Raw genomic sequence first — 24,402 nt, 5'->3', positions numbered from 1 at the left:
AATCACACCCACAACCACACACACAACCACACACACACACAACCACACACAACCACACCCACACAAAACCACAACCACACAAAACCACACCCACAACCACACCCCCAACCACACAACCACAATCACACACACAACCACACACACAACCACACACCACACAAAACCACAAACCCAACCACAAACACAACCACACACACAACCACAACCAACCACACACACAACCACAACCAACCACACACACAACCACACACACAACTACACACACTACCACACACACAACCACACACACAACCTCACACACAACCACAACCACACCCAACCACACAACCACACACACAACCACAACCACAAACACCCACACACACACCCCCACACACAACCACACCTACACACACAACCACACACAACCACACACACCACCAGACACACACACACACAACTAGACACAAACAACCACACACAGCCACACACGCAACACACACACCCACACACACAACCACACACAACCACACACAACCACATACACAACCACACACACAACCACACCCACACAACCACAAACCCACAACCATGCCCAACCACACACACAACCACACACACAACCACACACAACCACACACAACCATACACAACCACACACAACCACACACACACAACCACACACTAAACCACACACACAACCACAACCACACACAGAACCACACACAACCACGCCCAACCACACACACACACAACTACACACACAACCACACACAACCACACACACACAAAAACACACATACAATCACACACACACAACCACAATCACACACAACCACACACACACACAACCACACACACAACCACACACACAACCACACACACAACCACAACCACTCACACAACCACACACACAACTGCACACACAACCACACACACACAACCACACACAACCATACACAACCACACACACAACCACAACCACACACACACACAGCCACACACACAACCACAACCACACACAAACATACACAACCACACACACAACCACACACAAACAACTACACACACATACACAGCCACACACACACACAGCCACACACAGAACCACACCCACAACCACAGACACCACACACACACACACCACACACACACCATGCACAACCACACACAACCACACACACAACCACACACACACACACACACACACATCACACACAAACAAACACACACAATCACATGCACAACCACACACACAACCACACAACCAACCACACACACACAATCCCACACACACACAACCACACACACACAACCACGCACACAACCATGCACAACCACATACAACCACACATAACTGCACACACACAACCACACACACAACCACACACACACACAACCACACACACAACCACACACACACAACCACACACACACAACCATACACACACAACCACACACACAACCATACACACAAACGTACACACAACCACACCCATAACTACACCCACAACCACACCCACACAACCACACCCAACCCCACAACCGCACACACAACCACACACACAACCCCAACCACACACAAACATACACACACATCCACACACACAACCACACACACACAACCACACATACACAACCACACACAACCACACAACCCACACACAACCACACACAATCACACACACACAACCACACACAACCACAACCACACAACCACACACAACCACAAACACGCAACCACACACACACACACAACCACACACACAGCCACACACACACACAACCACACACACAACCACACACACAACCACACACAACCACACAAACAACCACACACACAACCACACCAACAACCATACCCACACAACCACAACCACACACATCCACACACACAACCACACACACAACCACACACACCCACACACACACCCACACACACAACCACACACACAACCACACACACAACCACACAGACGCAACCACACAGACACAACCACACACACACAGAACCACACACAACCACACACACACAACCACACACACAACCACACACACAACCACACACACAACCACACACACACAACCACACATACCACACCCACAACCATACCCACACAACCACACACATCCACACACAACCAAAAATAACCACACACACAACCACACACACACAAGCACACCCACACACACACAACCACAACCACGCACACAACCACACACACAGAACCACACACACAGAACCACACACACACAACCACACACACACAACCACAACCACACAGCCACACACACAACCACACACAGCCACACACACAACCACACTCCCACACACAACCACACCTACACACACACACACCCACACACAACCACACCCACATACAACCACAACCACACAACCACACACACACACAACCGCATCAACATTTTTTATGAAAAATTGACTCTTTTAAAAATTCGAATTCCACCAGAATCACCCTGTTTTTTGGCTGTCAGCTGTGAAAAGGAGACCAATATTGCCCCCATTTTTATTATTCTGTATCCTCGGTTCAATTCTGGGGTGCTTTTTTAACTTGTCTCTAGTTCATTGCGAATCCTACCGTTACTAATTCAAATTGTGTTAGCTTTGGCTTATTTGCATTGCAAACTTTATCTCTATATGTTGCTGTAACAAGCTGCAAGTCCGCTACGGAAGCCCATTCATTTGCTAATTATTTTCCACATAAGGTTGCAAGACCATAAAGTGGAGTATTCAGGATTTTGAATAGTTTCTTGTTTTAAAATGTTACTCTCTCCTGCGCACCCCACTCCTGTACTAAGGTTATGAGTGACCTGGCACCCACCTTTCAGAGGTTCTTGCATCCACCCAAGTCTGGCCTGGCACTGGTGCGTCCCTGCCTGGCACACACCGGGTGATGATCTCCGCACCTCCTTCTAGACCCCAACGCCCTACTGTTTGCAGTCTGTCACTCACCCTCACCTCCCTGGCACTCATCCTTCACCCCTCAGGCCTGACAGTCACTCCTCGTACCTGGCACTTACCCTTCTCCCTGTCTGGCACTCCGCATTCACTCTGCGTGACACTCAACTGTCAACTCTATGACACTCACCCATGTCCTTCCTGGCATTCACTACTCCCCCCTTGGCACTCACCCTTCCCCTCCCTGGCACTCACCCTTGACCCTCCTGACTCTTACGTCTCACCTCCATGGCACTCAACCTTCATCTCCCTGGCACTCACCCTTCATCTCTCTGACCTGGCACTCAACCTTCACCTCTTTGGCACTAGCCCTTAACCCCCTTAACCTGGCAGCTACCCCTCACCCCTGGTACTCCTACTTCCCCCTTCTCTGCACTCACCCTTCCCCTCCCTGGCACTCACCCTTGACCCTCCTGACTCTTATGTCTCATTTCACTGGCACTCACTCCTCACCTCTCTGGGACTCACCCTTCACCCCCATGGCACTAGCCCAGTTTCTCCCAAGAACAAAAAATAACAAGCATTGGCATAGCCAATAGGTCTCGCCTTTGGGACCGTAAAAGTGTTTTTCCACGCAACAGCTGATGTTGTTGCACCAAGGATATTGTGCTGCATAACTAAATACTTAGAAGTTCCCAAAAGCGAGACCTATTGGCTATGCCAATGCTTGTTCCCTTTGATACTGGAGGTCTGGATCCTTAATCACTCAGCTGGAGATGGGTCAATTGGTTTATACCTCCCGGGCTTCTCCTCCCCCTACTCTACAGATGCAGGGAGGCCTTGTGCCATTTCAACCCCTCCCTGGGTCATGACCTCTTCCAGCTCCTCTCCCCTTCCTGACCCATACAGTCCTTCCACATTCAACAGAGACACACAGAAATGATTAAATCACAAAGCTCGCAACGAAGTACCCAATGCACACAACAGAAAAAGTAGAGCACACGTGTGTCACTGTAGACTCGTGTGAACTTCAATACAAAGCTGGCAGTGTTGGACCCGGCCTCATGGCGTGGTCCTACCTCTCCCGCGCGGCGGGCCCCAGACGACATCAGCCCTCCACCCCGCCTCGGGCAGCCCCTCCAGCCCGACCCTGCACGACCAACATTGCCGGTCCGGTTACCATCCCGGATCAACACTACCGGCCTAGCTCCATCCTAAGCCCATCACGCCCGAACACGAGGCCTTCCCCGACGCCATCTTGGAACCTCCACGTCAGGGGCACGTGGCCTCTGCCCTAGCCCTGGCCCCAGCGAAGCCCCGACATCGAGGCGCCAGGATCCACCCAGGTGGTCGAGTGGCCACTCGACGGATCCTGGAGGATAGGGGAGTTTCGATGGTCCCCAGCCGTCCCCGGATGCCTGGTATCGATCGCCCTCCGGCCTCCCTGGGCGCTGGCTCCACCCCCCTGCTGGGTGTCTGGACACCATCATCCCGGCCCCCAGGCGCGAGGGTCCGGACATCAAAGGACTCCAGCCCTATATCTGGGCCAGCCCCGGAGCAGGACCCCAGTTGTATCCTGGACTGGAAGCCCTGCTGACGCTGTCACGGCCGACACCAGACGAACTCATCCTTCCTGTAACCCGAAGCCATCTTGAGAGCCTGCTGGCGCTGCCGCGGCCTACCTCGCTGAGACCATCTTGAGAGCCTGCTGGCGCTGCCGCGGCCTACCTCGCTGAGACCATCTTGAGAGCCTGCTGGCGCTGCCGCGGCCTACCTCGCTGAGACCATCTTGAGAGCCTGCTGGCGCTGCCGCAGCCTACCTCGCTGAAACCATCTTGAGAGCCTGCTGGCGCTGCCTACCTCGCTGAGACCATCTTGAGAGCCTGCTGGCGCTGCCGCGGCCCAACCTCTCGGAACCCCCCAGCTCGAGGATTGAGAGCTGTGCGTAGGGTATCCCTTCTTCCACCCAGGTTGAGACTGTCCCGCTACCTTACCCCCCTTTACGAGACTTTACGGATCCCTCGATCTGCCTGTATATACTGCCAAGAACCAGCAACCGTTATTATCTATAAAAGCTTAAGAATTTGACCTCCTGGGTGGTGTCCGTTTGTAGTGTTGTGATTACTCTGCTGTACGACCCTAGGAGAGGACCCTCACCCAGGAGGCCTCTCGGTAACGCTCGGCTACTTCTCGAAGGAGAGGTGGACCTAGGGGTGGTCGGCCAGACATCTTCTGCCTCCCCCGGGGTCGCCTTTCTAACATTGGTGGCAAGCGCCGGGATCCGAGCCCACGCAGATCGTACAGAGAGTGATTCACTCACTACCAAGAAAAATCCACTACGACCATGAGCACAGAATTCCAGAAAGAGAAAATGGAAGACTACAGTCACAAGGAGCTAAAGCAATTCTGCAAAGACCTAGGCATCGCTACCACTGGCTTAAGCACCAAAGAAGACTTTAAATCGGCCCTGCAGGCCTGGGTGGACGCCGGCGACGCGCCACCCCCGAGTGAAGACAACCCGGGCCCGAACGGAGGCCCGGAGGCTGAGACGAACCCAGCGGGAGGGAGACCCGCAAACCCAGACACGGGCCTCTCCCACGAAGACGCCCGAGAACGAGAGAGGAACCGGCTCCACGAGTTGGAGCTCGCTCGACTCAGACAAGAAGGAGAGATCCAGCTGGCAGAAAGGAAGTTAGCCCTCGAGCAGGTACGGCTAGAAGGAGACCTAGAAGAAAGGCGGAGACAAAGAGACCTCGAGGAGAAAAAACTCATGCTCGAGCACGAGCGCGGCCTCAAAGAACTGGAAATTAAGGCCAAGACAAACGAGACCGGCACCTCCGGAGGCAAGACCTCACCTCCCCCGGTGGACACGAAGGTGCACATACCCAAGGATGTCGTCAAAGAGTACTATAAGAACGACGACATCCAACAGTGGTTCAAAGCCTATGAGGTCGCCATGACCGCCCATCGAGTACCCCTCAAGGACTGGGGCGCCGGCCTGTGGGGGAAGTTTATCAACGAAGGGAGAGACGCCCTGCTGGAGCTCCCTGATACCGAGATGACCTCGTACGAGCACATGAAGACCGCCCTCCTCACTCGCTACGGACTCATCCCCGAGATGTACCGGCAGCGATTCCGAGACTGCAAAAAAATCCCCGGTACCACGTGGGTGGAGTACGTAAACTTTTACAGCAGAGCATTCGAGGGGTGGATCAGAGGCTGCCAGGCCACCACCTACCAGCAATTGGTCGACCTCATTCTATGGGAACATCTGGCCAATAACTGCTTCATTGAACTCCGGCAGCACCACCTTGACAGCAAACTGACTGAGCCACGAAAGCTCGCTGTCGAGGCGGATAGATGGGTGAGCACCCGAGTTCCCCGGAGTCCGATGGGAGACTACGGCCGGGGATCCCCGGGGAATCACCGACCACGAGGCGGCGGAGGAGGCCAGAGCCGGGGACGGGACCCCCCCCAGGGGTTTCCCCCTACCTCCACGTCGCCATCCCTGGGCCGAAGAGGGGGCACCCCAGCCAGACCCGGGCCCCGCCCGAATGTTACGTGCCACAGATGCCGGCGACAGGGCCATTACGCGAATGACCCTCTCTGCCCAATGAACCAGCGACCCGGCACCACCGGTCCCCCAAACAGCCAGATCGCGGCCGCCGCCCTGGGTGAAGAAAGAAGCGAGGAAGAGGACGACAACAACGAGCAGGCCGAATGGGAGCCCGCCGCTATGACCTTAGCATGCCTGGGTACTCACGACCTGATCCCCCGAGACCCGATCCCAGGCAACACCCAGAAATACCGCCAGTGGGTCACCATCAATGGACGCCGGGCCGAAGCCCTCCGGGACACTGGAGCCAGCATGACGGCGGTCCGCTGCCATCTGGTGACCCCTGAACAGATCCTTCCTAACATCCTGTGCCCAGTCCGGTCGGCGGACAACTCGGAGACTTTGTGCCAGATGGCCCGCATCCCCTTCGAGTGGGGAGGAGTGTCGGGCATGCTGAAAGTGACTGTCCGAGACGATGCCCCCGTGGACTGCCTCCTTGGGAACGACCTAGAAAGTTCCCCCTGGGCCGGCGTCGAACGGAGAGAACACCTGGGGATGCTTGGCCTTCCCGAGTGGGTCTGTGCGACCACCCGCTCCATGTCCGCCCGAGCCTCCACCCCAACGGAGGAAGCCCCGACCGAGGAGCCGGAGTGGCCCGCACCTCCGCCGCCCGCCGTCCCCAAGGACGCCGACCCCAAACCCGGCCCTCAGGGGCCCGGCCAAGAAGATCTCACCGAGCTCGGCCACCTTCCAGAACTAGCTCAATGGCGCCAAGAAGGTGGCCCCACCCGCGAACAATTCCGGCAGGAACAGAAAACCTGCCCCTCCCTCGAGGGAATCCGACAGCAAGCCGCTACTCAAGCCGCTGGGGACCCCGCGGGGTCCCACTGGGTCTATTGGGACAACGACCTTCTCTACAGTGAGCAAAAGATTGCCGAACTAGGGGCCAGCCGGGTACTGGTCGTGCCCCTCCGATTCAGAGACTTCCTCCTGAACTTAGCACATGATGTGCCCCTCGCCGGGCACCTGGGGCAGGACAAAACTTACAGCCGCCTGGTGACCCATTTCTATTATCCGAAAATGCGCAACGATGTGCATAACCACTGCAGAACCTGCCCGACCTGTCAAGCCAGCGGGAAGAGCGGGGGGAAAGTCAAAGCCCCGCTCCAGCCGTTTCCCGTGGTGACTACCCCCTTCGAGCGAGTGGGAATAGACATCGTAGGGCCCCTGGACCCTCGCACCTCGCAGGGACACCGCTTCATCCTCGTCCTGGTGGACCATGCCACCCGCTATCCCGAGGCCATCCCCCTCCGAACCATCACGGCCCCCGTGGTGGGCCGAGCCCTCATGAGCATCTTCTCCCGAGTCGGCTTCCCCCGAGAAGTCGTGAGTGATCGGGGCTCCAACTTTATATCGAAGCATATGCGGTCCCTATGGCAACAGTGCGGGGTCACCTATAAGTTCACCACCCCGTATCACCCCCAAGGAAATGGACTAGTGGAACGGTTTAACAGAACACTGAAGGGGATGATCAAGGGCCTAGAGGAGCCGCTCCGACGCAAATGGGATGTCCTGCTGCCCTGCCTCCTATTCGCCTACCGAGAGGTACCCCAGAAGTCCCTAGGGTTCAGCCCTTTTGAACTATTGTACGAGCACCCGGTCCGAGGCCCCCTCAGCCTGGTCAAGGAGGGCTGGGAGACAGCCGTTCGAGATGCCCCACCGGATGTCTACCGATACCTCCTGACGCTTCGCAACCAGACTCGGAAGTTCAGGGAACTTGCCGAGGCCAACCTAGAGGCCAGCCAGGAGGAAATGAAGCGCTGGTATGACCAGAACGCTTTGTCCATCGAGTTCGAGCCAGGCCAGCAGGTCTGGGTCATGTCCCCGGTTGAACCTTGTGCCCTCCAGGACAAATGGACGGGGCCCTTCAAAGTGGTGGAGCGCAAGAGCCCCGTCACCTATCTGGTGGACATGGAGTCCCCCAGGAACCCCCTCCGGGTTCTACACGCTAACCGGCTCAAGCCGCACTTTGCCCGCACTGAACTAAGTCTGCTGCTAGCGACCGATGACGGAGCTGAAGGCGACTCCGAACCGCTACCAGATCTCATGAGCACCTCCGAGAAAGACGGCTCCATCGAAGGGGTCAGGCTCTCCTCTACCCTGACCCCAGAGCAGCAACAAGACTGCCGGAAGCTGCTGGGACAATTTGCGGATCTGTTTTCCCTCACTCCGGGGGTCACCCGGTGGTGTGTCCACGATGTGGACACCGGAGACAGCCCGCCGGTAAGACACCGAGCTTTCCGAGTGCCCGACCGGGTTTGGGCCTGCATCCAATCAGAAGTGGCCAAGATGTTAGCTCTGGGGGTAGTCGAACCCTCCGACAGTCCATGGGCCAGTCCCGTTGTCCTGGTCCCTAAAGCCGCCACCCCCGGAACAGCTCTGGAACTCCGGTTCTGTGTTGACTACCGGGGACTGAATGCAGTCACCAGGACCGATGCCCACCCCATCCCCAGGGCGGATGAACTGATCGATCGCCTGGGGGCCGCCAAATACCTCAGCACCTTCGATCTCACGGCTGGGTATTGGCAGATCGGCCTTACCCCTGGTGCACAAGAGCGATCGGCCTTCTCAACCCCTGATGGCCACTATCACTTCAAAGTGATGCCCTTCGGCATGAAAAACGCCCCGGCCACCTTCCAAAGACTAGTGAACCAGGTGCTGGCCGGACTAGAGGAATACAGCGCCGCCTATCTAGATGACATTGCTGTGTACAGCCTTCACTGGGATGAGCACCTGACCCACCTTTGGGAGGTCCTGACGGCCCTCCGATGGGCCGGACTCACCATCAAAGCCAGCAAGTGCCAGATAGGCCAAGGGTCCGTGACCTATCTGGGCCACCAAGTGGGGAGCGGCCAAGTGGCTCCCCTCCAACCAAAGATAGACGCCATCCGGGCCTGGGAGCCCCCGGTCACCCAGACCGCCGTCCGAGCCTTCCTGGGGCTCACTGGATATTATCGGCGATTTATAAAGGACTACGGGAGCATTGTGGGGCCCCTCACAGAACTGACCTCAAAGAAACTACCACAGAAGGTGCACTGGACCCCTGCGTGCCAAACAGCCTTCGAGACTCTAAAGACTGCCATGTGCACCGCCCCTGTGCTCCAGGCCCCCGACTACAGCCGAGAGTTTGTGGTCCAAACCGACGCCTCGGAGCACGGCATCGGGGCGGTCCTGTCACAAGTTAACCCCGAAGGGGTCGACCGGCCTGTGGCCTTCATTAGCCGACGCCTGCTGGCAAGAGAACAACGGTGGAGCACCATAGAGAGGGAGGCCTTCGCCGTGGTGTGGGCCCTCAAGAAGCTCCGGCCCTACCTCTTCGGCACCCACTTCCGAGTCCAGACCGACCACCGGCCCCTGCGGTGGTTGATGCAGATGCGGGGGGAAAACCCGAAACTGCTGCGCTGGTCCATTTCGCTGCAGGGGATGGACTTCACTGTAGAACATCGCCCTGGCAACGACCACGCCAATGCTGACGGCCTGTCCAGATTCTTCCGCCTCGGCGAGGAGAACCCCCAAGAAGATGGGTGACTCTCCCCTGCCTTCAGCTGGGGGGGACGCGTGTTGGACCCGGCCTCATGGCGTGGTCCTACCTCTCCCGCGCGGCGGGCCCCAGACGACATCAGCCCTCCACCCCGCCTCGGGCAGCCCCTCCAGCCCGACCCTGCATGACCAACATTGCCGGTCCGGTTACCATCCCGGATCAACACTACCGGCCTAGCTCCATCCTAGGCCCATCACGCCCGAACACGAGGCCTTCCCCAACGCCATCTTGGAACCTCCACGTCAGGGGCACGTGGCCTCTGCCCTAGCCCTGGCCCCAGCGAAGCCCCGACATCGAGGCGCCAGGATCTACCCAGGTGGTCGAGTGGCCACTCGACGGATCCCGGAGGATAGGGGAGTTTCGATGGTCCCCAGCCGTCCCCGGACGCCTGGTATCGATCGCCCTCCGGCCTCCCTGGGCGCTGGCTCTACCCCCCTGCTGGGTGTCTGAACACCATCATCCCGGCCCCTCCGGCCCCCAGGCGCGAGGGTCCGGACATCAAAGGACTCCAGCCCTATATCTGGGCCAGCCCCGGAGCAGGACCCCAGTTGTATCCTGGACTGGAAGCCCTGCTGACGCTGTCACGGCCGACACCAGACGAACTCATCCTTCCTGTAACCCGAAGCCATCTTGAGAGCCTGCTGGCGCTGCCGCGGCCTACCTCGCTGAGACCATCTTGAGAGCCTGCTGGCGCTGCCGCGGCCTACCTCGCTGAGACCATCTTGAGAGCCTGCTGGCGCTGCCGCGGCCTACCTCGCTGAGACCATCTTGAGAGCCTGCTGGCGCTGCCGCGGCCTACCTCGCTGAAACCATCTTGAGAGCCTGCTGGCGCTGCCGCGGCCTACCTCGCTGAGACCATCTTGAGAGCCTGCTGGCGCTGCCGCGGCCCGACCTCTCGGAACCCCCCAGCTCGAGGATTGAGAGCTGTGCGTAGGGTATCCCTTCTTCCACCCAGGTTGAGACTGTCCCGCTACCTTACCCCCCTTTACGAGACTTTACGGATCCCTCGATCTGCCTGTATATACTGCCAAGAACCAGCAACCGTTATTATCTATAAAAGCTTAAGAATTTGACCTCCTGTGTGGTGTCCGTTTGTAGTGTTGTGATTACTCTGCTGTACGATCCTAGGAGAGGACCCTCACCCAGGAGGCCTCTCGGTAACGCTCGGCTACTTCTCGAAGGAGAGGTGGACCTAGGGGTGGTCGGCCAGACATCTTCTGCCTCCCCCGGGGTCGCCTTTCTAACAGGCAGAAATAACAACAACGTATTTTTGTTTGGTGGAAAAGTTTAGGTCTTCATTTAATTCCTTCGACAAGCCAGCCGACACGTGTTTCGTCGCAGTGGAAAATTATTTCTGAGACTTTCTGTTGTGTGCATTGGGTACTTTGTTGCAATTTTTACAGTGTGTTGGTTTCCCATCACACATTCTGGGGGGTTATAGGGCTCATCCCCTCACCCAGTTGCACCACATCGTAACCCTTTATCCTCTGATACCTTTTGCGTCCACAGCTAGCAGAGCACCCAGCAATTCCCCTTAATCTAAAGCACAAAGCTCAGCAACTTTCTAAAAGAGTGGTTTCTCAACACACAGTGACAAAACCACTTTCACAGAAAGATGTGTTATGACACTGTGAGTTCATACATACTAAACTTCACCTCTCCATTTTAAACTTACAGGAAACTAGGCTAACAAACACAACACCCAGCCTTCCCCATTCTGTCCTATGGGCAGGATGGCCTTTCAACAGGGAAAAACCAAATGGAGTGTTTTTCACTGTCAGGATATAACACACACCTTAGTATATGTCCTGCCTTTCACTTACACTGCACCCTGCCCAGGGGTTACCCGAGACCTACCACAGGGGTGCCCAATGTGTATGAAAAAGGGAAAGTAAGGCCTGACAAGTGGTTGCACTTGTCAGAACAACATGCTAACTTAGGCAACTGCGCGCTGGCCCTACACTGCAGGCCTGAGTTCCCTTCTCCGTGCGCCTTTGCATTACTAGCCCTGGAACACACAGTGCACATCACTAGGCACTTTATTAGTAATGCAAACATACCAATCATGACCAACCAATTACCAGTACAATTTACTCAGGGAACACTTGTACTTTGACACTGTCCAGCAGTGGCAAAATAACACAAAGCATCTAAATTGGCAACTCTATGTCAGGAAAACGGTCTAGGGGTAGAGCAAAAAGTTTAGGGAACTTTAGCCAAAAAGGCCAAGTCCTACAAGTGTTTTTTTTTACATATACTGTAATAATATTTATAAAAAAATGAATATTGGTCTTGCACGTGAGTCATTTACTTGAGTCTTCTCTTTTGAGCATTATTAGTGGTGTTACTGTTTCTGGCTGGAGTTAGCTTAGTGTTTGCTCATTTCAGAAACAAACCAAACCAATCAATTTTTCACCACCTGTTTTCTGACTTATCTTGATTGCAGAATTTGCCCAAACACTTTTTAATGCATTTTGGAAAGAATCATGGCACAAATGTTTGATTATTTGATTTTCCAATATGTACTTTTTTATATACAAAAATCCCTTTTTGCTCTCAGGTTTGTATAATTTTTTTTATTTAGCAATTTCCTCTGTAATAATGAACCTTCTAGCTGGGCTACCTGACCCCCTGGCTCTTTCTTCACAATTTACAGAAATGTTTGGATACTTATTTTCCCTATATCTCCATATAACATTGTCGTACGTTTTTAGCATCTTTTTCCTTTTCCTTACTTCTGACATTATTTCCCTCGAACCTCTTATCATGCTCCCTTTACCTGTTGTGTATTTTTGTAAGGTTGCTAAGTGTTTCACTGTCGTTGTTTGGCAACATTCTTATCAAAATACTAAATGTACATAATACTGCCAAAAACAACAATAACGCGCTAACTGTGAGCTGTTGAATAGGGTTGCAACTTTTTGCAGAAACATGTTTAACCTATTGGTTACCTTCTTGTTACCCAGAGTTTTAATTTGAGCCCCGTCTGTTATGTTTTGACACTTGAATATATTTTTTAATGGATGGGGTTGTGTTGGTTTGTGGAATTAGGTGGATATGTTGAATTTCACGATCGGTTTCATCTCTTCTTTCTCTATTAGACTATCTTAGTCGCACTCTCCTCCCCTGGTCTCCTCTCTCATGCCGTCTTTATCCATCCCCTTTCTCCCTTTCTTACTCCATACTTCTCTCACTCCCCTGCCTATCTTTACCTTGCTTGCCTTTTCCCGTCCCCTCTTTAAAATACACATTGATCTCGCCCATCATCCACATAACTTTCTCCTGACTCCTGCAGGTTGTGGGGACTCCATGTTACATATCTCCTGAGCTGTGTGAAGGGAAGCCTTACAACCAGAAGAGCGATATCTGGGCCTTGGGCTGTGTGCTCTATGAACTGGCCAGCCTGAAGAGAGCCTTCGAAGCTGCAGTAAGGACCACATGTTTCGTGCATGCTAGTGTTCTGGTAGTGGGTGGGATGGGGAGGGTACAACTCACTGGACAGGAAAAACATTACAGATATAAAGCCACCCAATGTCTAAGACATTACCTACCATATCTTGGGCCCGATTTATAAAGGTAAACTTAGACGTTTGGTCTGAACTTAAACCAAATGTCCAAGTTTAGGACTTTGGGAATTCGCAAAGGGCATTTACGAGTACTATCTACATGCCCGCAAACTGAATCTCCGCCCGAGTGCCTCAATGATGACCCTCTGCTCTTCTCCTTCTGTCCCTAGCTATATAATTCTGTGTTTACTATCATATATGCTTCTAGTAGTCACGTTGGGATCTTTGTGTCTATCCCTACCAAGAATCTGCCAGCTTTGGTGCTGAAGATCATGAGCGGGACCTTTGCTCCTATATCAGACCGTTACACCCCAGAGCTGCGGCACCTAATCCTAAGCATGCTGAATCTGGACCCTTCAAAGCGACCACAGCTGAGGGAGATCATGGCCCATCCCATCTGCATCCGGGCGCTGCTGAATCTCTACACGGATGTGGGCAGTGTGAAGATGAGACGGCAAGTAGCTAGAGGATTCATTTCAATGTCTCTAAAGGTCATCAGGTTCAGCCAAATATTTATTCTTGAATTATGCATTAGGCCCATTGGTCTGTGGTGCCCTCATGTTTGTCTCAATCTCCTTGGGCCAAAGTCGAAATTTCGTGGGTCCAATAGATTCTATCCTCCTGGGTTACTTAGTATAAGCCCACAACTGCCCATAATACCTCTACCTTCGCCATGCATGCATGCCCCGCTGTGCTCGCAACTGGAAAGTCTAGACATGGCCAACACTGCTGTAAATTAATAATTTAAAATGTTGTGGTTGAGACAGAACTGACCAGTCAGTCTGGCTGCGAAATAGCCTTAGTATTCTGGTATCTTCTACCATTTAGATCCAACAATGTGTCTTCCAAACAGTTATGCATATAGGACTCCTTCCCCTCACACACTCCCAATCCTAATAGGACACTAGTTCAATACCTGGCCTGAAGGGCACCCGTACATGATGTTGTTTTTTCAGTGGTGATCTTTTAAGTCTGGAACACACTCATTATCACTCAGTGAGAACTGTACACTTTGAAGTTCTACTTTGTGAAATGTTCATTCTCATTGAATAGGAGTCAACATTATTTAAATTGTAAGATCTGTTGCTCTATTGAAAACTTGTTTTAATCTGCAAATTATGCGAATGCCCAGATATAATACTCGAATGTACTTCTGCCCAGAATGCACCCCCCACGTCTAACATTCAGAGATACAGACTTATATAAGGGATGATGACGTGACACAGTGCTTCTGGCAGGCAAACATTCAGTCACCCAAGATTGACTGTCTGAAAAGCTGCCAGTAGAAAATAAGGTTAGGCATGAAGGACCTCACTCCGGACCACAAATCAAATGTATTGACCAAGAAGAAACCCTGCACCTTGTTCTTGACCCTAAAATGTTATTATTTTTGATAATGTAGCTGTTCTGTTTAAGTACAGCTTCAGCAGTTGTGATGATGCCTGATGAAAGACTCATAACGAGAAGGCAGCAAAAGGCCATGCCTGTCTATCCAGATACTAACCAATCATAATTAGTGCTGCGTTTTATGGTATTTATGTTTTTAACATTTCCGTCTGTATTTATCAATTTTTAATTTTTTTAAAACTTTTTTGTCCCCCTTAGTGGTATTTATAAATGTTTATTTTGTGTTTTTAGAATAAATGGAGTCTTAAAATGGCATATTTCAACATTTATTTAACTTTTAGATGTGCAGTCATACGTGGAAGCCTGTCCCATTTTAGCAAATCAAACCGCCACATATAACATAACACTACACCCATAGGTGCATATTAGCTTCATACTACAAATATATGTTAACTTATGCCTGTATTTAAGGAGATCTGATCATGTTTTGTAACTCCCTATCTGTCTATCTGCTCAGTTTTTGCCTGAATTCATGAAATGCAGCATGGAGAGTCTTTCACAAAAAGCACAATTTTCAGCATTTTTTCGCTTTTACAAATAAATACAGACAGGAAACACACTGTTTTCTTTCTGTATTTATCTGTACAAATCTGTAAAAATGGAAACATTCAAGCTATTCTAATGGTATCCAGGCTCACTTAAACAATATTTGAGCTAATGTTGGCATCACACACATACATATGTACTATTTTGTATTTTTAAAATAAATGTCCTAGCTAGAAATGTATGAAGCACCTAATGGTATTTCTTTCAATGCATACATTTGGTGCCCTAATGTTAGAATGCACTCAATATTGTGCAATAGAAAGCTTGCAGAGAAGTACGCAGATATATTTCCTACACCTCCTTCTTCACTGACAAAGTTGCAAATTTGAACGTTCTCCTATCCAAGATCCAAGCCAGTCAACACAACCCACCTGCCCCATTGTCACTCATGTCATCACTGAAACTCTCCCTCAAGACCTAACTAATGTCTGCAGTGACCCAAAAAATAACAAAGGCAGTAATGATCACTTGCCACTGAAAAACAATGCCAACTGGACAGACTTCAGACCATGGACAGAAAGAGAAGTCTTCAATATAATCGCGCACTTCAAGTCCACATCACACACTCACTGCTGATCACCTCTCCTCCACCCTAGTACAGTACCTTAACCATATAATCTCCGCGTTTTGGACCAAAATCATCTATGCCTCTCTTTCATCTGGCTGTGTACCAGACTCCCTCCAACTAGGACAAATCACACCCATTCTCATAAAGCCAGGGGGAGACTCCAATGACCTTAGTAACCTCAGACCTATCACCAACCTTCCTTTCCTAGCCAAAGCTATGGAAAAGTGTGTCCTGCTACAACTCAACCAACACATACACCAATTCAACCCCCATGACACAATCCAGTCAGGTTTCAGAAAAGGCTGTAGCACAGAAACTTCTATGCTCAATTAGCAGATTACCTTCACAGAACTTTAGATGAAGGCGACTCCTGTCTCCTAATACAATACTACTCAATCAATCTGCACTGGTATCAACTGTACAGTCCTGACATGGTTCACATCCTATCTACAGCACCGCTTGCAACAAATAAAAATCAACAGCTGTTTATTGAAGCCTGAAACCAAGCAGAGGCCAAATATCACCTTTACACCGACGACACCCAAAAACTACAAAAAATGTAAATCTTCCAATGACATTGTGCATCTGAATGTCACATTAATCAAAATAAAATCATGGCTAAACACCAACCACCTAAAGCTCAACCCACACAAAACTGAACTACTTCGCTCCCCAAAAAGCAAACCATTGCCAATACAAGAATGGCTCAAGAATCTGGATGCTCTAAACCCGGGGTCTTCAACCGGTCGATCGCGAGCTACCGGTAGCTCGCAGAGACCCCGGGAGTAGCTCGTGTAGCCCTTCAGTAGTATTTGGTGGTATTTTGGGCTATTAGCCTTTCCGGCTCCATTTGCCCGCCCTCACCCAAACCAGCCGCTCGGATTGGAGCTAAGCTGGGGTGGGGCGGGCGAAGAGGATGATGCTCCTCTCCTGGAGCTGCAGACTCCTCTTGTGAGAGTCTGACTCTTGTGACGTCATCGTGTATTGAAAACGCGCTGGCATCGCACTGTCTGCCATTGTGCGACGGGTGCCAGCGCGGAGCAGTAGGAGACGTGACTTCCACCGCCAGGAGAGGTGCCTTCCAACGCCAGGAGACGTGTCTTTCACCGCAGGTAAGCTCAATGGTGGAATTAGGGATCCCGTGGGAGGGATGGCTGACAAGGCGTCAGAGAGCGCTGGTTGAACAGAGGGCAGAAAGGCACAAAAAACAAGTGGAACAGAGGGCAGAAGGGCTCAAAAAACGCATGGAACAGAGGGCAGAAGGGCACAAAAAACAAAGGAAAAACGAGTGGAACAGAGGGCAGAAAGGCACAAAAACAAGTGGAACAGGGGGCAGAAAGGCACAAAAAACGAGTGGAACAGAGGGCAGAAAGGCACAAAAAACATATTTATTTTTTTTAACGGTTTTTATTGATTTTGTGCACACAACATACATGCTCGGTTCAAAGACATCCCCCTTCTCAGAATGTACAGAGAGGTAATTTCAATGTCAATCCCAACCCGGCAAACCCTAACCATTGCTTCCCACCTCCCCCCCTACCCCCACCGCCCCATGTCAGTGTGCTTCCCATCCCCAACCACGGCGTGCCAGATATCATCTAGACGTAGCAGTCGGCGTCCCCGACCCATCCCCTTCCCCACTCGGTATCCAGATGGAAGTCTAGGAGTCGTTCCGTGCAGCCCACGACCTCCACTCCGCCCATGGACGCACAGGACACATGTCGCCCGCCCCCGCCCGCCGCTGATCGCACCGTCTAGCTCCCCTCCTCCGCCCCCCCTATCCCCGCGTCCTCCACTGCTGCATTCTCCCCTAGGCTCGCCGGCGCGCCATCCTCCCCGCCCTCATCTGCCTCCAAAAGTGACTGTAAGTCCGTCACTAACGCGCTCCACGCCCTGGCTGTATCTAGCACCTTATCATTAGCTGTGCGCCTAGCTAATTGTAATCTGAGAGACCCTTCACTCGCTGCCCATTGCAGGAATCACCCCCGCCACCTCAGGAAGTTAGGCCCCCCTCTAGACTTCCAATGCAATGTGAGTTCCCTCTTGGCCATTATCAACCCCAGATCGTAAAATTTGCTGGTAATTTTTGTGGCCTGAGTATGGGGAAACCAGAGTAGCAGACATGCCCCCGCGTCCGCGTCGACCTGGCGACCTGTGACCGCATTCAAGCAGGCTAAAACATCAGTCCAATATGTGCCAAGCCCCGCACACGACCAAAACATATGCTCAAAGTCAGCACCGTCCGCGGTGCAGCGGGGACATAGCGATTGCGCACCCCCGAAGATCCGTTGGATTGTAGTCGGTGTCCAGTAGGCCCTATGCAAAGTGTAGTACTGAACCAGTTGGAACCTAACATTGCGAGTGCCCTTCCAGGTCCTGCGCACCAGCTGAGGCCAGGTCGTCTCCGGTATCTGCCGACCAAGGTCAGCCTCCCAGCGCTCCCGCAGCTTGTCAAGGGGGGGAGGATCAGCCAGCGCTAGTCTCCTGTACAGGCAGGTGATGGCCTTATAGGTGCCAGCCGCCATCACTACATACTGGCAACCCAGCGATGTGGGCGGCTCCACCAGCCCCATCCTCCAGCGCTTCTGAATCCCCGTCACCAGAGCTGCATGCAGCAGATAGTCACCCCTCGGCAAGTCGAAGGCCTCCTGCAAGTCACAAAACGGCAGCAGGGTACCATCCCTATACAAATCCCCTATCATGTGGACCCCACATTCCTCCCAGGCGGCCAACGCCAACCAGTCCCCGCCATGTGGGAGGGCCGTGCACATGCCCACAGGAATCTCCGGCGCGTAAGGGATGCGACATCCCGCCCGACTGTGGCTACGTTGCCAACACCGGCGGAGGGTGCGCTCCTCAAGAGTCAGCTGCTCCGACCGAAGCTCCTGTTGGAGCACGATGAAGGACAAGACATGCCGCTGCACAACCCGACCCTGCGGGCCGTCCGGGCCTCTAAATTCCCGCGCCACAGCCTGCGTGAGCCACTGTAGCTGTGCGGCCAAATAATACCATTCGAAGTCCGGCACCGCTAGGCCTCCTTCCTCCCGGGACCTAAGCAAGGTATTCAGGGCTACACGTCTCCTGCCAGAGCCCCAGATAAATCCTATCACCATGGATCTTAACGTTCGGAAAAAGGAAGGCGGTATCCACACCGGCAGCGTGCGGAAGAAATAAAGCAGGCGCGGAAGGACCACCATTTTCAGCAACGCTACCCGTCCCGCCACAGACAACGGAAGAGTGCGCCAGAACCCCATGCTTCCTCTTATGCCCCTCACGGCCCTACCCGCATTCCCCTCATAGAGGAGCCAAAGGGTGTGATAAATGTGGACTCCGAGGTACTACAGGCAATCCGGTTCCCAACGCAGTCCGTCGAGCACCTCAGGTTGGGCACAGCGGGAGGTCATGGGGAAGAGGCAGGTCTTGGACCAATTAACACGGAGGCCCGACAGATTCCCGAACTCCTGGAGCTAGGCCCGAGCACCCGTCACCGACTGTTCCACATCAGCCAAGTACAGCAAAAGGTCGTCGGCATATAAGGAAATATAATGCGATTCACTGCGTGACATTACCCCCTCATAGTACCGACCCTGTCGGGCCAACGCCGCCAGTGGTTCAATCGCCAAAGCGAACAGGAGCGGGGATAGTGAACAGCCTTGTCGGGTGCCCCTTTCCACCGAGCACGCCGCAGATATCGAGCGGCCCGTACGAACCCTAGCAGTAGCAGACTCATACAGCAGCCTCGTCCAACGGACGAAGCCGTCCCCCAGCCCAAACCTAAGAAGTACGCAGAACAAATAAGGCAATTCCACACTATCGAATGCCTTTTCGATATCTACCGAAAGCACGGCCGCTTCCGTGGTGCCCTCCCCTTCAACGTACATGACCCTTATCAGGCGCCGTATGCACGTCGAGGTGTTCCGAGTGGGGATAAAGCCCGATTGGTCTGGGTGCACCAAGGAGCACATATGGACAGTCAGCCGTGTCGCCAAGATCCTGCTCAACACCTTGTAGTCCACCGTAAGCATCGATAGTGGACGATACGCCGTCCTAGCCGTGGGAAGGCCGCCCTTCTTCAACAACGGCACTATGATCGCCTCTCTTGCCGACACCGGCAGTCTGCCCCGTTCCCAGGCCTCCCCATACATCTGATGCAACCGGGGTGCCAGGAGATCCACATATGCAGCGTAAAATTCCACCGGTAGGCCGTCACCCCCCGGCGTTTTCTTCCTGGCCATATGTTTAATCGCCGCTCTAATCTCCCCCTGTGTGATTGCCGTCCCCAAAGCAGTGCCCTGCTCCGGGTCCAGCCGCTGCAACTGAGCCCCTTCAAGAAAGGCATCCAGTTCCGCCGGGTGCGTCGACATTCTGCTCCGATAAAGTTCCGCGTAGTAATCCCGGAACTGACCATTGATTTCTTGTTGTGAATGGACCAGATCACCGTTCGGAGTAGCCAGCGACAGTATCGGCGTGCCCCTAGTCTCAGGATTGGCCAGCCACGCCAACAGCGAGCCGACCCGATCCCGCTCCGCGTGTGCTCGAATCATGTATTCCCGATAGTCATGGCAGCGGAGCCTCTCCACCTGGACGGCGACCCTCTCTCGAGCAGCCAGCACTTCCTCCCTACCGCCCCCCGTCACGTGGCCGTTCCTCTCCGCCTGTCGCAGAGCGGCCTCCTCCCGCTCAACATCGGCCAGCAGCGTCCGACGCACCCCCGACGAGGACGAGAGGCACGCGCCCCGCATCACCACCTTGAAGGCGTCCCACTCAATCGCTCGAGTGGTCGCAGTGCCCGAGTTCTCATGGAAGTAACGTTCAATACAGCCCTGCACTTCAGTGTGGAAGACCGGGTCCTCCAACGCCAGCGGGTTCAACCGCCAAGTGGGAACCGGCTGCCGCTGTCTGGACCAGAGGACCGTGAGCAGACAAGGGTTATGGTCCGATAGGGTCCTCGCCAGGTACTCGCAGTCGCGTGTAAGCTCCTGGGCCCCAACCGAACAGAGAAAGGTGTCAAGACGCACATGTAGGTCATGAGGTGCAGAATAAAACGAATAATCCCTATCGGCGGGATGACACGTCCGCCACGCATCCACGAACGCCCACCGCTCCTGCCAGTCCCTCCGAGCCTTGGCCACCCTGCGTACCGCCGACTGGGCCAGCGGCAGATGGGAACGGTCCATCTCGACGTCCGCCACAGAATTAAAGTCCCCTCCCATGAACACCGTGCCCACTAACATAGGTGTCAACCTCCTCGACAACGCGGAGAAGAACGCAGCTTGATCAAAGTTTGGGGCATAAACACAGCAAAGCGCAACATCCCGGCCATCCAACCACCCCAATACTGCCACAAACCTCCCATCCGGATCCACCCTCGTTGTCAGGGGCTGAAAGGGGACGCCCGCCCGCACCCAAATCAACACCCCCCTAGCATGCGCAGAATAAGTAGTATAGAAGAGTTGCCCTCTCCATCGCCGCTGCAGCGCTTGTCCTTCTGCTATCGTTAAATGCGTCTCTTGTAAAAAGGCCACCTGGACCCCCCTACGAACTAGATATGCATGCACTTTGTATCTCTTCCTCATGGAGTTTAGCCCCCGCACATTCCAGGTGATGCACTTCAATTCCAATCTAGCCGCCATCACTGGGCATGTATCGGAGTCCAATCCCTGACAGTCCCTTCTGCACACTGACAATCCCCAAAAACTCCAAAAACACGTAACAACCCCAACCAGCCCCAATCCCACCCACCCCCAGAACAGGCACCAAACAGTAGTCACCCATCCAAACCCAACCCCCGTATACGAGGGAAACTCTGGAAGTTACCAGAGGCTCACAAGGTATGTGAGATCGAGGGGGTGACTCCCCACCAGCCGGCCGGACAGCCAAAGACCCGCCACACCAGGGGAGGTCGATCCCAACTAAGAGTAAACCACCCCTCGTCCCCCTCCCAGCCGCACCATCCCCCCACTAAAGAGGCCAGGGACCTTGCGAACTCCAGCATGAACCCCAGGGAGCAACTAACAACTGCAGTCCCATCATCCTAAGGACCCCATCAGCCAAAGAAGTGTCACCTCCACAGGCCCGGTACACCCCCTTACTGTCCTCCGCTCAGCGTCCTGGGAATCACTCATCAAGCAATCCATCGGCAGTCTGCGGGGTGATCTGAGGCAACTCCCCACGTTCCTTGTCCGAACCCCCATCTGAGCCACCCGGCTCCGCCTCATCAGAGCCCAACCGGGATCCCGAGTCTACCACCTGGGTTTCGGGCACTGCTCCAGAGATGTCCAACACCGCCTGTAGAGCAGCCTTCCTCTCCTGGTCCGTCTGGGAAGCCGAAGGGGACCTCCTGGTCTGCTCCCTCCTCCGATTACGCCTGCTTCTGCGCGGCTTCGGCCGATCTTCAGCAGTCCCCGCCCAGGTACCCGGGCCATCCTTGCCCGTTCGATACCGCTCCAACCACTGCCAAGCGTCGTCAGGTGAGTCGCAGAACGTTGCCACTCCATCGACCAGCACCTTCAGGCGAGCCGGGAACAGCAAAGAGTACTGCACCCCCTCATCGCGGAGAGCTCTCTTGACAGCGACGAAGGAGAAACGGCAACGCTGGACCTCCTGGGAGTAGTCGGGAAATATCGACACTGATGCATTGTCCACCTTGTATGGTCCAGCCAACCTGGCCTGCCGCAGGATAATGTCCCGATCCCTGAAATGGAGCAGCCGAGCTATCACCGGTCGAGGGGGTCGGCCCGGGGCCAGTGGACGAGCCGGGACCCTATGGGCTCTCTCCAAGGTATAGAAGTGCGTCAAACCTTCAGGGACCACCACGTCCCACAGCCAGCTCTCTAAGTAGCCAAACCATGTCGTTCCCTTCCACATTTTCGGGCAGACCCACCACCCGGATATTATTGTGTCTGTTGCGCCCTTCCGCGTCAGCCGCTCTCCTTACAAGTTGCTGCACCCTGCGAGTCAAGTCCTCCAACGTGGCATCCGAAGCCTTCTGGGCCGGTTCCAATGTACCTATCACCAGTTCAGCTGCCTTGACGCGGTCAGCAAGCTTGTTATGGTCCGCCTTCAAGAGGCCGAGACCCGTGGAGACCTGAGCAATGTCTTGGCGCAACGCCTCCCTTGTGTCCCCTATGGCCTTAAGGATTTGGTCCATCTGCTGCTGTTGCAACCCCGTCACCTGGCCGTCCGTCGACCGCAGCTCGTGGGCGTCATTGGAGTCTTCAACTTGATCCGGCGGCGCCGCGCCAGCCCCCTTCCGCGGCTTCCCCATGGATATTCACCGGTAATCACACTGGCGCCAAGCGCCGCAGAGCCGGCCCGGTGTGCCCTCCAGACGAGGATGGGAGCCTTCTTCCCGCAGGCCAACTAGGCAGGAGGTCGGGGTCGCACACGTAGAGGGGAGATCTCCAGCTGGCACAGTCGCGCCCCAGGTATCCGATGCACCTATGGGACCTCTTCCACTCCGGGCCCCCACAGCCGTCAACGAGAACCGCCGGCGGTGCCGCGCCGCTCCTGGCCTCTCGCGGTCGCCGGTATGCCCAAATGCCAGATCCCGGGGGGACAGCAGAGCGCTCCCAGGTCCCCACTCAGGCAGGAAGACCTCTCCAGGGAGTCAGCGGCGCCCCCGTAGTCCGCCCTGTGCCAAGAGGGGTCCCCCAAATCGATCCCGGGCCTTTCGCCAACACCGCAGTCACCAGTCACTCAGCACCGCCACCACTGCCCGGTGGGCCTCCAGTAGGCCAGGCACCCCCTAGCTGCTGGGGAGGCGCCACTCCGCAAACGGGGCCGCAAGGCCCGGGAACCAGTCATCCGCTGCACCACCGGTAGGAGCCGCCGTGCACAGGGCCCCCCTCAGGGTCGTTCCGCTCCTTGATGCCGCAGCGACTACGTCACAGTCCCCTCTCTCTCCGGTGCCTCGGTCCGCGGTGCCCGGCCTGTCGGGACTCCAGTTTGCAGTTCCCGGCTCGCGGGACCCGCGATCTCCCCGATGCCGTCCTCCGGTCGTCCACAGGGGCCAGTCACCGGATCGCCCCACAGTAATTGAGGCCGGGGATCGGCCGTGGGTTGTAGGCCCCGATAAGATGGCCGGCCGTCGCCTACGCAGCTCCCTTCAAGAAGCCGATTCTCGAGCTGCCGCAGGTCCCAGCACACGTCTGACCGGCGCAGGGCTCTCCGCGTCGGTCAGGAATGAAGCCTGGATGGCGGTGCCGCCGGAGGGGTCCTCGGTCAGGATAATTGCCGAGATCAACCCGGAGCTCGGGG

General features: G+C 54.4%; 1 protein-coding gene across 3 annotated transcripts in view; it reads left to right on the top strand.

Moving 5' to 3' along the window:
• The window catches only part of NEK8 (NIMA related kinase 8), a 299,189-nt gene that overhangs the window by 114,838 nt on the left and 159,949 nt on the right, over positions 1-24,402 (top strand). For all 3 annotated transcript variants that reach the window (XM_078680094.1, XM_078680095.1, XM_078680093.1), the window contains exons 4-5: positions 13,352-13,483; positions 13,868-14,076. In XM_078680094.1, the coding sequence (XP_078536220.1) occupies positions 13,352-13,483; positions 13,868-14,076 (341 nt within the window). The remainder of the gene's footprint in view (positions 1-13,351; positions 13,484-13,867; positions 14,077-24,402) is intronic.

This window comes from Lissotriton helveticus, chromosome 3_1, assembly GCF_964261635.1.
Source record: "Lissotriton helveticus chromosome 3_1, aLisHel1.1, whole genome shotgun sequence".
NCBI classification, from domain to species: Eukaryota; Metazoa; Chordata; class Amphibia; order Caudata; family Salamandridae; genus Lissotriton; species Lissotriton helveticus.
Note: the sequence above shows the minus strand (reverse complement) of the source record. Positions and strands in the feature narration are given on the sequence as shown.